This window comes from Muscardinus avellanarius, assembly GCF_963383645.1.
Source record: "Muscardinus avellanarius genome assembly, chromosome: 1".
Lineage (NCBI taxonomy): Eukaryota > Metazoa > Chordata > Mammalia > Rodentia > Gliridae > Muscardinus > Muscardinus avellanarius.
Window position 1 is genome coordinate 38027029 of NC_137786.1, and position 13886 is coordinate 38040914.

Here is a 13886-nt window from a genome sequence, read left to right on the forward strand (position 1 = left end):
ATCTCTAAGTCAATTAAGTAGATCTTCAAGGATAGGATCCAGTTATCTATACTTAAAGGTTTACTGGCTCCTTGTTATTCAGGGTGTTTTCTGAAGACTAGTGCTGGGTGGGATTGTTAGAATTGTAGACTAACAATCACAAGATCCCCAAATGATTCTCTTTGAACAGAAGAGTTGGAGCAGCACTACACTAGGATGATTCCAATGTGCGTCAGTGTTTAAGACCACTGCCTAATGGGATTTTATAGAAGCAAATAAAGGATGCGTATGTAAAAAACATATCATATAAATGTATGCACATTTGTATATAGACAGCTGGGCATGGCAGTGCACGCCTGTAATCCCAATACTTAGAAGGCTGAGACAAGAGAATCACAGGTTCAAAGCCAACCTCAGCAACTTAGTAAGTTTCTGTTTCAAAATAAATAAAATAAGGCTAGGGGTATAGCTCAGAGGTGGAACCACCCCAGGCGTAATCCCTAGAACCACATATACATATAAATCAAATTATAACATATGCTAAATATAAACTCAACAGATGGAAGCTGAGAAGTCTCTCCTTGTTCTCTTTCCATAGAGAAATGAGTTATCTTTGTTTAAAAGCTTTGACTTCAAAGTGTTGCCCTTGAAACCAGTAGCATCCTAGCTCAGTTTTATAACTTGGATTCACCCCACGTGTAATCTTTTTTTTTTTTTTTTTTTCCAGTACTAGGGATGGAACCCAGGGGCATTCTAGCTCCGAGCTACATCCCCAGCCTTATTTTTTATTCTTTATTTTGAAACAGGGTCTCAGTGAGTTTTAAAGAACCTCCTCACTAAGTAAGTAGCTGAGGCTGTCCACGAACTGCAATCCTCCTGTCTCAGCCTCTCAAATGTTGACAATGCAAGTGTGTGCCACCACGCCTGGCTTCTTTTTGATTTTCTTGAAACCACAACTCCCTAATCATCTGGTTTCTCTTTAATGGCAAATTTACCATTGTGTCCAATATTTTAGCCCCTACTATCACAAGGACAAAGCAATGTTCAAACATTGAATAGTTTTCTACCAGCTGGGAAAACTTACTAGAGAAATGTCAGAATACTGTCCCTTTATTGCTTTTTTCTAAGTGTTGCTGTTGGAGGAGATTCAGATTAAGATATTATTAGCATTTTCCTCAGATATGCTTTTAGAAAAATTGTGTTCTGCATACTTCTGTTATGAGAGGAATAAGGGGTTGATAAGAAAATTAAACAGTCCTATGATTTCTAAGTTACCAAACTAGTCTCTGATAGAGAATGAAATATTTTCACAGCAACACATTGTCTACTGCTTCAGTTACCTGGGCAGGTGTTATCAGTTTGGTTCATGTTAGTTAATTAGGTTGGGGGGTTGTTCCTAGGACAGCATTGGGGTGGTCACATAAGCTGTTGAGATGCTTACTGAAAGGAAAAAATCCTTGTTTCAAGTGTGAGTCTAAAGATCAAAAACCAATACATATTAAATATACAGCTGATTCTGATCAATCAAGATTGGGAACAAAGTCTATAACTCTTTATTAAAATCCTTGAAGGCTAAATGTGCTTCTTATAATTCCAGATTTCAAAAATTTTCTAAGCCGGGCGTGGTGGTGCACGCTTGTAATCCCTGCGCTTGGAAGGCTGAGACAGGAGGATCGGCACAGGTTCGAAGCCAGCCTCAGCTACTTTGTGAGGCTCTCAGCAACTTAGTGAGACCCTGTTTCCAAATAAAATAGAAAATTGGTCTGGGAGTATAGCCTGGAGGTAGAAAGCCTCTGGGTTCCACCTCTAGTACCACAAAAAAAAAAAAAAAAAAAAAAAATTTCTAAAGGTAAGGTAGTTTGTATGTGTTATATAATCTCAATGAAATATAGGGTAACCAAATGTCGGGGCCCACTCGGCTGGACCGAGATGGCACCCAGGCTTGTTGCCAGCGTGGACTCAAGATGGCGCCTAGGTTTGCAGCCAAGTCACGAGGCTGGCGGTGCCCTGAGCCTGCGCAGTGAGCCCTATCAGGCGCCCTACGGGTGACGCAGCGCCTCGTGCTACCACCAGCCCGCCTATGAGAGGGTTAGAAATGCGCATGCCCTAACTGTGGGAAGCTTGGGGTTGGTGGAATGATGAGGGAAGGGTTATGAGACTGATATATATTTGCCTGCTGTGCGCATTGGCAGCGGAAGAAGAAGCAGCAGCAGCAGCAGCATTATTATTATTGAGAAGGAGCATTAAAAGAGGAAGTAGCTTCATCAACAGAGTCGGCGTTCGTTTGTTTCTTCCCTAGGCTCTGCTGGTCAGAGCCTTAGGGATGCGATAACCAAATATTAATATTTCTGAACCAGACATGTTAATATTTATTCTAAGTGGGATAAAGACTATACATAGTCTTATGCCAATTCTGACCAAGTTTTACTGACAAACTGTGTGTGTGTGAGGGATACTGGGGATTGAACCCAGGGGCATGCTACCTCTCAGCTACACCCCCAGCTCTACTTTTTGTTGTTTTGTTTTGTTGTTTGTTTTTTTTTATTTTGTGGTACTGGGGGTGGAACCCAGGGGCTCTTTTACCTCTGGGCTATACTCCCAGACCTATTTTATACTTTATTTGGATACAGGGTCTCACTAAGTTGCTGAGAGCCTCACTGTAGGTAGTCGAGGCTGGATTTGAACCTGTGCAATCCTCCTGTCTCCACTTCCCATGCGCTGGGATTACAAGCGTGCACCACCACGCCCGGCTTTTGTTTTTTATTTTGAAACAAGGTCTCACTAAGTCGAAGAGGGCCTTACTAGGTTGCTGAGACTGGCCACCAATCTGTGATCCTCCTGTCTTAGCCTCCCAAGTGCTGGGATTACAAATTGTACCACCATGCCTGTGAAACTTTTGATTTTAAGTGATTTGGGAAAGTAGAATCAATAGGATACTGACTATGTATGAGAGAGAATAGGGAGACAGAATTAAGATTTGTCATTGATTCCATATGGTGTTGAGTGAGGAAGAGGTGTATGCAAGTAGGGTGTGGTGGCACATTCCTAAAATCCTCAGTACTTAGGAGACTCAGACAGGAGGATTGAAGGTTCTAGACCAGCCTCAGCAACTTAGTGAGCTTCTCAGAAACCTAATGAGACCTTGTTTCAAAATAAAAAGGGCTTGAGTTGTAGCTCAGAGGTAGAACATCCCTGGGTTCAATTCCCAGTACCAAAAATAAGAAATAATAAAAATATTGAGCAAATAATTTTAGATATAAAACTTATTAAGGTGCCAGGTGTGGTGGTGCACACTTTTGTAACCCCAGTACTTGGGAGGTTAAAGACAGGAGGATTGCAAGTTTGAGGCTAGCCTTAGCAACTTAGACCTTTTTTTTTTTTTTTCAAATAATAAAATAGGTCTATGTGTGTAGTTCAGAGATAAAATACCCCTGGGTTCAATCCCTAGTACCCTCTTCACACACACATATTAAGGCTATATGAAATTCATTACTAAACATCAGGTATTGTTGATATCTTTCACTAAGACTGTTGTCTAAATGAATAGATTAAAAAGCATTAGAATAAATGATAAAAATATAGATGAACCATTAGAAACAGTAAACATTCTAATTTTCTTAAAAGAAATTTCCTTGCTTTGATCTTTTTTTTTGACACTAGATACTGAACCCAGGAGCATTATACTTCTGAGCTATACCCCTAGTCCTATTTTGTTTTTATTTGGAAACAATATCTTGCTAGGGTGATGAGTCTCCCTACTTGCTGAGGCTGTCCTGCAACCTTCCCTTGTGTCTTAGCCTCCCAAGTACTGGGATTACAAGTGTGTACCACCATACCCGGCTTGCTACCATCCACCAGTTTTTCCCCCAAATGTTAATACTGCTAGTTGCTAGATGGCAACCATGCTGGCTTGAAAACTATTTTCCTGCCTTCAACCAAATTGTGTTTTCTGGAATGTTAATATTGCTCGTTGTTAGAAGAGAAAAATGTCTAAAGGTCAGTTTTCAAGCGGCAGATGTTCTAATTCTTCAAGTTACATTGCATTTCTTGACATGCTTTGTTAACAGAATGTGGCATGTAGACTTCAAGTAAAACATCTCAACGGATGGTAGTACAGGCCTATAATACTAGTACTTGAAAAACTGAGACCGGAGGATCACAGGTTCGAAGCCAACCTCGACAACTTAATGAGACTGTCAGCAACCTGGTGATATCCTGTCTCAAAATAAAAAATAAAATAGGTCTGGGGAGGTAAGTCAGAGGTGAACACCCTAAGTTCAATCCCTAGTAACACCACCCAAAAAAAAAGTCTCCAGAGATTGTCAGCAGGCCCTGTGGATTGTAGGAGAAAATAGATGAAGTATAATATCCTAATATTTTTGAGATTCTTGATAGTATTGAAATTTTGTACATAAAATAGTGCAAATACCTAATACATGAGTAAACCTTTCTAATAAAATTATTCCTACAGATCAAGATATGAGTCTCAGGATATGTAGATCAGTGGTAGACTTCTTGCCTAGCATGCACAAAGTCTACCTCAGAAAATAAAGGGCAAGATGTATATTAGTATGCACAATAAAGAATGAGATTTGGAGTGCTTTAGAGTTATGAAAAATAGGTTGTAGTGAATGAGGTCCTGGATATTCAGACTTTTCCAAGCAAGAAGGAAAAGTTTAAAACTGTAATCATATACTTAAGAGTCACACCTAATTTTCATCACTTAATGTCTATCTCAGTGAGTTGTTTTGAGCATTCACTTAATACTTGTATTTTAAGCTGTGCCATATATATGCTTTTTTTGTTTGTTTGTTTTTTGGTGGTACTGAGAGTGGGACCCAGAGACTTTCTTTCTACCTCCAGGCTATACTCAGACCTATTTTATATTTTATTTGGAAACAGGGTCTTACTAAGTTGCTGAGAGTCTCACTAGGTAACTGAGGCTGGCTTTGAACCTGTGTTATCTTCCTGTCTCAGCCTCCCAAGTGCGGGGATTACAAGTGTACGCCACCACTCCCAGCTGCTTGTTTTGTTTTTTTGATTTGTGGTATTGGGGATTGAACTGAGGGCTTTCTACCTCTGAGCTATGCCCCCAACCCTTTTTACTTTTTGTTTTGAAACAGGGTCTCACTAAGTCCTGTGATCCTCCAGTTTTAGTCTCCCAAGTACTTGAATTCCAGGTTTATGCCACCATGCCCAATTTATGTAAGCATTATATATGTGGGTTTTTTTTTAATTAAAATCATAATCTCATTCTACTTAGTCTACTTTAGTAAATATTTAAACATTGTTTTTAGAAAGGTATTTTGTTAGCTGGGCCTAAGTTGCTGAGGTTTTTCTCAAACCTGAGATCATCCTGTCTCAGCCTCCCAAGCACTGGGATTACAAACCACCACACTCGGCTGTTTTATTTTATGTGTGTGCCTGTGGTGGTCGGGGGGAATACTGGCTATCAACCCCAGGAAGGGTTGGGAGAGTGTGTGTGTGTGTGTGTGTGTGTGTGTGTGTGTGTGTGTGTGTGTTGTTTTGTTGTTGTTGTTGCTGTTGGTATTGGAGATTGAACCCAGAGAATTCTACCTCTGAATTACATCCCCAGCCCTTTTAAAATTTTTTGTTTTAAAACATGGTCTCACTAGATTGCTAAGAGTCTCACTTTGTTGCTAAGGCTTTCCCCAGACCTGCAACCCTCCTGTCTCAGCTTCTCAGCCATGCCTGGCTAGGACTAAGTTTTAAACACAAAACTTGAAAAGTGATATTCACGAAAGCTTAATTTAAAAGTATTTTTAGTCATTTATTCACTTCTTTGCATGCCTGTGTTTTAGGAAGCCCTGTTAGATACTATAAGGTGAGTGTATAGATAAAAAAAATTAGGTCTCCCAAGTAAGATATAGCCAGGAGATATCCATGAGTTGTAATGATCAGAACAGGTAAAGTTGAGCCTGGGGGAAATATTAAAAAAAAAAAAAGTTTTATTATTAAATCATGAAGAGCCAGGCATGGTGGCGCACCCTTGTAATCCTAGCATTCTGGAGACTGAGACCAGAGGATCACGATTTGTGGACAGCCTCAGCTACTTAGTGAGGCCCTCTGCAACTCAGTGAGACCCTGTTTCAAAATAAAGAATAAAAAACAGGTCAGGTGGTGTAGCTTGGAGGTTGAATGCCCCTGGGTTCCATCCCCAGACCTGCATAAATAAGTAAATAAGGAATAGAAAGTCTGAACAGACCTACTGTGGAGGTTGAATTAGTTATCAAAAACCTCCTAACAGCCAGGCACAGTAGTACATTTCTGTAGTCCCTAGAACTCCAGAGGCTGAGGTGGGAGGATTGCAAGTTCATGGCCAGCCTAGGCAATTTAGTGAGATCTTATCTCGAAAAGAGCTGGAGATGTAGTTCAATGGTAGACCACACTGGGGTTCAATCCCCAGTACTACCATTAAAAAAAAAAAAAAAAAACTAAGATGAATTTAACCAAACATTACAGAATTAATGCCAGTCCTTCTCAGACTCTTTCAAAAATATTGAAAAGATCTCATTTATGAAATCAGTTTTACTCAAATACCAAAACAAGATGAAGACAGTAAAAAAAGAAAACCATAGGCCAAATATTCCTGATGAATATAGATGCAAAAAGTCTCATCAAAATATTAAGTTTAACAACCTATTGAAAGGATTATACATCATGACTAAGTGAGATTTACTCTTGGGTTCGAGGGTAGTTCAACATACAAAAGTCAGTGTGATAAATCACTTTGACAAAGAATAAACAGCACATACATGATCATCTCAAGACCAATAAGTGGCCCTGGTCATAATTAAATATTTTGTGGCTATGACTTCAAAAGCATAGGCAATAAAAACAAGCACGTGGACTTCATCAAATTAAAAGCTTGTACAGCAAAGGAAACAATGAAAAGGCAGCCTATTGAATGGGAGAAATACTCTTACAACTCATAGTAAAAAAAAAAACTTGTAGTAAAAAAAAAAGCCACTTGATTTAATACAGTTGGCCAACAGGTGTGGGAAAAATGTTTCTCATCCCCAGTTGTCAGGGTATTGGAGATCAAAACTATAGTGAGGCATCAGCTCACTGTCAGGATGAGTATTATCGAGAAAAGACTATAAATTTTGGTGAAGACAGAAATTGAAACCCTTCCACACTATTGGTAGGATTGGGTATGGTCATTATGGAAAACTGAGAGTTTCTAAAAAAAACTAGAACTACTATATGAGTCATAAATTCTACTTATTGGCATTAAATCCAAAAGAACTGAAGGTAGCATCTCAAAGAAATATTAGCGCTCCTGTACTTTTTGCAGCACTATTGATAGTAGCCAAGATGTGGAAAGAGTATAAATGTTCATCCACAAATGAATGAATAAAGAAAATGTGCATACATATAGATGCACACATACAATAGAATACTACTCAGCTGTTAAAAATTCTGCCCTATGCAACAGCTGTTAAAAATTCTGCCTGTATGAACTTTGAGCCTTCACAAATCTTTGGGAAAGATCTTAAAAGTAATTTACCAGGTAGTGTTGGAATTTGGTATGACATTAATTGTACCATTAATGAGAATTCTTATAGGAAATTTTAATGACAGTAATGAATTTCCAAAATACTTTTTTCTTTACTATATAGTATAAGATTTAAATTATTGTGAACACATGCTAATATACATCTTTTTTTACAGGTGTTAGTAAAATGGCCTTCCGTCATTTAATTGAGTTCACATATACAGCAAAATTAATGATACAAGGAGAAGAAGAAGCCAATGATGTATGGAAAGCAGCAGAGTTTCTACAAATGCTAGAAGCTATCAAAGCACTTGAAGTCAGGTAATTATTTTTTTTGTTAGTGAGGTGCACATAGTCATATTTAGGCATGTTCACTCTTGGTCAGGACTATAATGTGTATCATGCCATTAGAGAGTGGACATTTTGCCTGGTGTAGTGGTGCACGTTTACAATCTCAGTACTTGGGAGGCTGAGACAGGAGGAATGCAGGTTTGCTGTCAGCCTCAGCTACTTGTGTGGCCCTTTGCAACTTAGATCCTGTTTCAAAATAAAGAATAAAAAATGGGGCTGGGGTTGAGCTCAGATGTAGAATGTCACTAGGTTCAATCCCCACTACACCCCCCCACACACATACACACAAAAGAATTGGCATTTGAAATTAAGAATATTTGAAGAAGCCAGGTGTGGTGGTGCATGCCTATAGTCCTAGTACCTGGAAGATGGAGAGAGTGGGATCACAGGTTCACAGCCAGCCTCAGCAGCTTAGGCCCTCCACAACTTAATGAGTCCCGATCTGCTCAGAGGTAGCATGCCCCTGGCTTCAGTTCCTAGTACCACCCAAAATAAATAAATAAGGATCCATAAAATCCTTCTGGATAATTATTCACTTGGATTTGATTTCTTATTCTTATGCAAAAAATGTACTAAGATTAAAGTAGCATCTTTGGTATGTAATAAAATAGAGAATTTATGCAACTCTTGTAGGAGTTCTCTGAGTACCTATAAACTTTTGTTGAGTTCAAGATGTAAATTATTTGTATCAAGCCATATTATATTCTACAAAGGGGTTGTCTTACAAAGACTAACATAGTACTGTTTAGAAATCAGTAAGAAAATTAGTGAAGGCAAAATAAATAGGTGAGAGCATAGTGTGGTGGCGCACACTTGTAATCCCAGCGCTTAGGAGGCTGAGACAGGAGGATCACACAGGTACAAAGCCAGCCTCAGCTACTTAGTGAGGCTCTCAGCAACTTAGACCTTGTTTCCAAATAAAGTATAAAATAGGCCTGGGAATATAGCCTGGAGGTAGAAAAGCCCCTGGGTTCCACCCCCAGTACCAGCAAAATAAATAAGCCAGGTTGGGATAAGGAGATAGTTTAATTAGAAACATTATAATATAAGTGCATTCCATTTATATCTATATACTTGCTAGATGAGTTACATCTGGCATTGAGTTCTGGAGCATTTAATACAAAGAAAAAGAAAAAATATTCAGTTACATTATTCATTTTTTTAGAGTCATAATGGATCTAATGCTAAGGAACAATTCTTGATATTAAAACAAAATTTCTTCTAGGAGATATTAAGAAAATATTAGGGAAACTATTCATAGTGATACACACTTGTAATACAAGTACTTGAGAGACGGAGACAGGAGGCTTACAGGTTCACAGCCAGCTTTCGCAACTTAGTAAGGGTCTCTGCAACTTAGACCCTGTTTCAAAATAAAAGAATAAAAAATGGAGGTAGAATGCCCTGGGTTCCATTTTCTGTACCAAGAAAAAAAGAATTAAAGGATATAATGAACAAATACTTCAACATCTTCACATAATGAACAGTGACAGTGTAAGATAGTGTAATGACTAATAACAAGCTCTTAGAGTTATTCTCCTTGGGTTACTATCTAAGCTCTACCACACTGTGGCCTTAATGAGGTTACTAAACCTGTCAGCTTAGTGGCCTTAGCTGTCAAATGAGGTATAATGTGCTTTCTACATAGAATTATTTGTGAGAGTTTTGAATTAGATGTAAAGGGCCATAGCAAGATGTCTGGCATGTAATACTGTAAATGTGTGAGTGACTACAATTATCTTTGGTATATACTTTTTTTTTTGGTGGTTACCCTTAATATAGGTCATTGGCATTTGGCATGACATAGTTTGGTAAAGTCTGCTTCATGGGGTAACAATGATTTAATCCAACTCACTGGTATGGTTTGATTTAGACAAAATTGAGACTAGCTCTGAATAAATAATTCAACTATAGTTATCCATAAATTTAATGTCTTTTAATTAGTTTGATGACAGTTCAAGATTAAACCAGCCAAGCATGCTTGATCCTAGTACTTAGGGAGGCTGAGACAGGGAGGTTCAAGATCAGCCTCAGCAACCTAGTGAGACCCTGTTTCAAAATAAAAAATGAAAAGGGCTGGGAGTATAGCTTGGAGGTAGAATACCCCTGGGTTCTCCCCAGTAACCCCTCCCCTACCACACAAAGAGCAAACTTCCTAACAAGAGTATATACTCTTGATGCCTAACACCTGGCACATAGCAGGTGTTTAGTAAACATTTGTGAATGGAAAGATGGATGCATCTGTGCCAGTTGAAACTAGATCCGTACTCGTCTGCAGAGAGAGCTAAACTTTGATATCAAAATAGAAATGGTGCTGACTGGGCAATCCCTTCTCAGACTGAAGGTAGACTAAGGGAAATGTATTTGGCTAGGACAGTATCAGATTTGTGGTTAAAGGTTGGTGGAGAATGTTTTGTGTGGCCTCTTGGTTGTGAATACTTTCATTATAAGGGAAGTTCTTGGCAACAGAACTTTCTGTCACAGTGATCTAGGTTGAATTTGGGGGACATTTAATCAAGTTCATGTTTGTAGTGTTTGGTAGATGAGGTAAAAATGTAAGACTGGGGGATTCTTACAGTAATTACAACCATCTGTACTTTTCACTATAAAAACAGTAACATTATTGCTTGAACCAGATAGGCATGTAGTATACTCTGATGAGTTTCTTTGAAAACAGGAGACAGCAATATTTACATATTGTCTGGGCTTCTTCAGGGAAAGTGTCTATGACATTTTTCCACCTGTGTGTGAGCTGTATTTCATTAATTGCATGCTTGTAATTTTTTGATTGAAATTTTGATATTTTAAATAATGTATAATGTACCAATGCTGGTATTTATATCCTTTCAGCCCCCAGTACACACAGTTTGTTGTTGCCGTGTCTTCAGTAACTTTTACTAAGTGAAAGTCTATTCTTTGAAGTCCACTAAGTTAGCTTGCTGGTCAGCTGATAATTGGACAGGAATTTCCTTAAATTTCTTGATCCAGTAATTTTCTGCACTTGTGCTGAGGAGCTCTGTTTGGGGGCACACCATCAGTGTTCCATCATGCAGTTTATAAGTCTTGCTTTAACCTTTACTTCCTGAGTGCACAGAACCTCAAGGTCAGATAGTGGTGAGAGCTTTGAGCCCTCTAAGGTCTTTCTTGGGAAAGCAGGCAACCCTGTACATGTGTGTGACCTGGATTTCCTAGAATTGTCAGGAACTTTTCAAAGACCCCTATGGACATCTTATTTCCTGATTGTTTCCTTTAAGTATTTGGTTAGCTTAGTAGTAGCTCCAATTGGTAATTCTATTTCAGTAGCAGCAATGATAAGCAAGCACTGTTGGATTGTTTCTTGTATATATTTTGTGATTGGGGCTACTTCAAGAGAGCTCTGAGTCAGATCAAATCTCCAAATATTGTGTATTGTTGTCCTGTTTTAGGTCTATTTCTTATTTGGTATGTGTAAAGCACTCAAAACAGTGGCTGCTACATAGTAATATTATTACCCATATGCTCTAGTCTCTGCTTAGAATGCCTTCTCTCTGCTTCATTATTGGCAGACTCTTACTCATCTTTCTGGTCCCAGTCCAGAACTGGCCACTTGTTCTCTAAAGTCTTGCCTATTGCTTCTAGCAGGTTGACTTAGATGCTTCTACATTTTTACTTTTTTACATTTTCCATTTAAGCAGTAATCATACTATTATTTCCACATTTCCCCATTAGACTAAAACCACTTGTAGGAAGGGATTATGCATTTTTCATGTTTAGGAGGCACTTGGATGAAGCTTGAAAAGCTCAAATGAACTTGTGTCTCTTGGGCTAACCAGTTGCCAGGGCTTTCTTCTTTCTTTCCTCTGGAGTCTCTACAATTGCTTCTTGGCTTGCCATTTAACTCTGAATACAAGCTGATTTTTCCCACTGTATGAAACAAAAATCTGTTAGCAGCACGTTTTGTTCTCTATTCCAGTTTGAGGCAGGGATCTGGGTTCATTAGGTTATGTTCAAAATTAAAGGGAGCATAAGAAGGCTGGTTAAGAAGTAGTTTACAGTTTACCTCAATACTTGTACTTGAACAAAATTTAGCCATACTGCTTCATTATAAAAGGTACTTTTTTCTCATTTTGATGTTTTTCAAGTAGGGGTGTCTCTGGTCCATTAAGTTTATAGTTTATAGTTCAAGTTTATAGTTCTGAGAATATTTCAACAAAATTGACAGTGATATTAAGTTAGGTTGGAAACTGTGATTTAGAGCTTACATATTAATTTTTATTATATTACAGTTATATTCTATATTATAAGTTTTGATTGGTATTCTACATCTAGTTATAACTGGGTTTTAGTTAAATCAGTTATTTGCATTGTTGATGATGCCAAAGAAGTTGAGGTTTTTTTTGTTATTTTTTGGTACTGGGGATTGAACCTAGGGTCATTCTAGCATTCTTTTGAGCTACACCCTCAGCTCTGTTTTAGTTTTATTTTATCACACTAGGCTAATTGGAGTCACACTACTTGCTACTTGCTGATGCTATTCTTGAATCTGCAATCCTCCTGTTTCGGCCTCCTTAAGTACTGGAATTACAGGCATGTGCCACCACATCTGGTTAGCAAACATTTTCTTAAAGAGACAAAATAAGCTGAATACAGTGGCACATACCTATAATCCTAGTAATTGGGAGGCCTGAGACACGAGATTGCAGATTGCGGGTTTAAGGCCAGCCTCACCAGCAACTTAGACCCTGTTTCTAAATTTTCCTAGAGGTTATAGCTCAAAGGTAGAAATGCCCCTGGGTTCAGTCCCCAACACCAAAAAAGGAAAGACATAGTATCTTAGACTTGTTTGCCAGGTAGTTTCTTGCAGATTCTTAGCTCTGCTATTGTAGCATGAAGACAGCCATAGCATGTTGAAGAATCTATGTTTTAATAAAACTTTGTTTACAAAGAGCAGGTTGCAGTTAGGTAAGTGTTTGCTTGCTCCTGCTTTAAGCATTCTAATAGGTGTTTATAGGTATATCATTGTGGTTTTAGTATAAGACTATGTAAGTGGCACGTAACTATTTCAAGTTAGGGGTTTTGGGGGGTAGTGTTTGGTACTGGGGATTGAACCCAAAAGTATTCTATCTCTGAGCTATACCCTCAGCTCTCTTTTATTTTTTAGTTTGAAACAGGGCCTCATTAAGTTTCTGAGGGCCTCACCAAGTTGCTATGGCTGGCCTCAAATCTGTGATCCTCCTGTCTCAACTTCCCAAGTACTGGGATTATGAGCATGAGCCACTAAGCCCAGCTTTAACAGTTTTGAGATTTAGCATACATACACATACCTATTTTATTGCTGTTAGATAATGATCATATTTATCTCCTTCTGATGTTTCTTCATTTTGTAATTCATTCTTCTCTCCTTATCCCTGCCTTAATCTTTGTACAGCTGTCACTATAGAATACTGTACATTTCCTAGAGTTTCAGATAAATGTAATCATATGGTATATACTTAAGTTCTCTCACCTTATTTTGAAATACATCTGTATTGTGTTTATATATATTTAACTCCTTTTCATTGATGAGCAGTATTCTGAATATACCACAGTTTCTTTTATCATTTCACCATTGGTGGCCATTTAGGTTATTTACAGCTTTTTTGCTATTAAAGTAAAATGAATATGAACATGTGTGTACAATTTTTTAGACATATGCTCCATTTCTCTTGGTAAATACCTAAGAATGGAATAGCCATATAGATACATGTTTAATGTTTGAAGGAAAACAGTTGTGTCATTTTATACTCGTATCTGAGTGTTTCAGTTGCCTCACCACCTTGCTAATACTAGGTATGACCAGGTCTTTTCATTTTACCCATGCTGCTGGTGGTTGTATAGCAGTTTTAATTTGTATTTCCCTAATGACCAATGGTGTTGAACATTTTTTGCACACATTTTTTGCCATCTGTATTCTTCTGCAAGATGTCTGCTCAGAACTTTATCCTACTTTTTAAGTTGAGTTATTATCAAAAAACAGTGAAGAGTGAGGTTATATCCTATTTGTAAGCTAATAGGTTAG

At 38.1% G+C, this 13886-nt stretch overlaps 1 protein-coding gene across 1 annotated transcript in view; it reads left to right on the plus strand.

Moving 5' to 3' along the window:
• The window catches only part of ZNF131 (zinc finger protein 131), a gene marked incomplete at both ends in the record, with an annotated part of 37001 nt that overhangs the window by 5284 nt on the left and 17831 nt on the right, over positions 1 to 13886 (plus strand). Inside the window, one exon of the mRNA XM_080701990.1 lies at positions 7675 to 7819. Coding sequence (XP_080558116.1) covers positions 7675 to 7819 — 145 coding nt within the window. The remainder of the gene's footprint in view (positions 1 to 7674; positions 7820 to 13886) is intronic.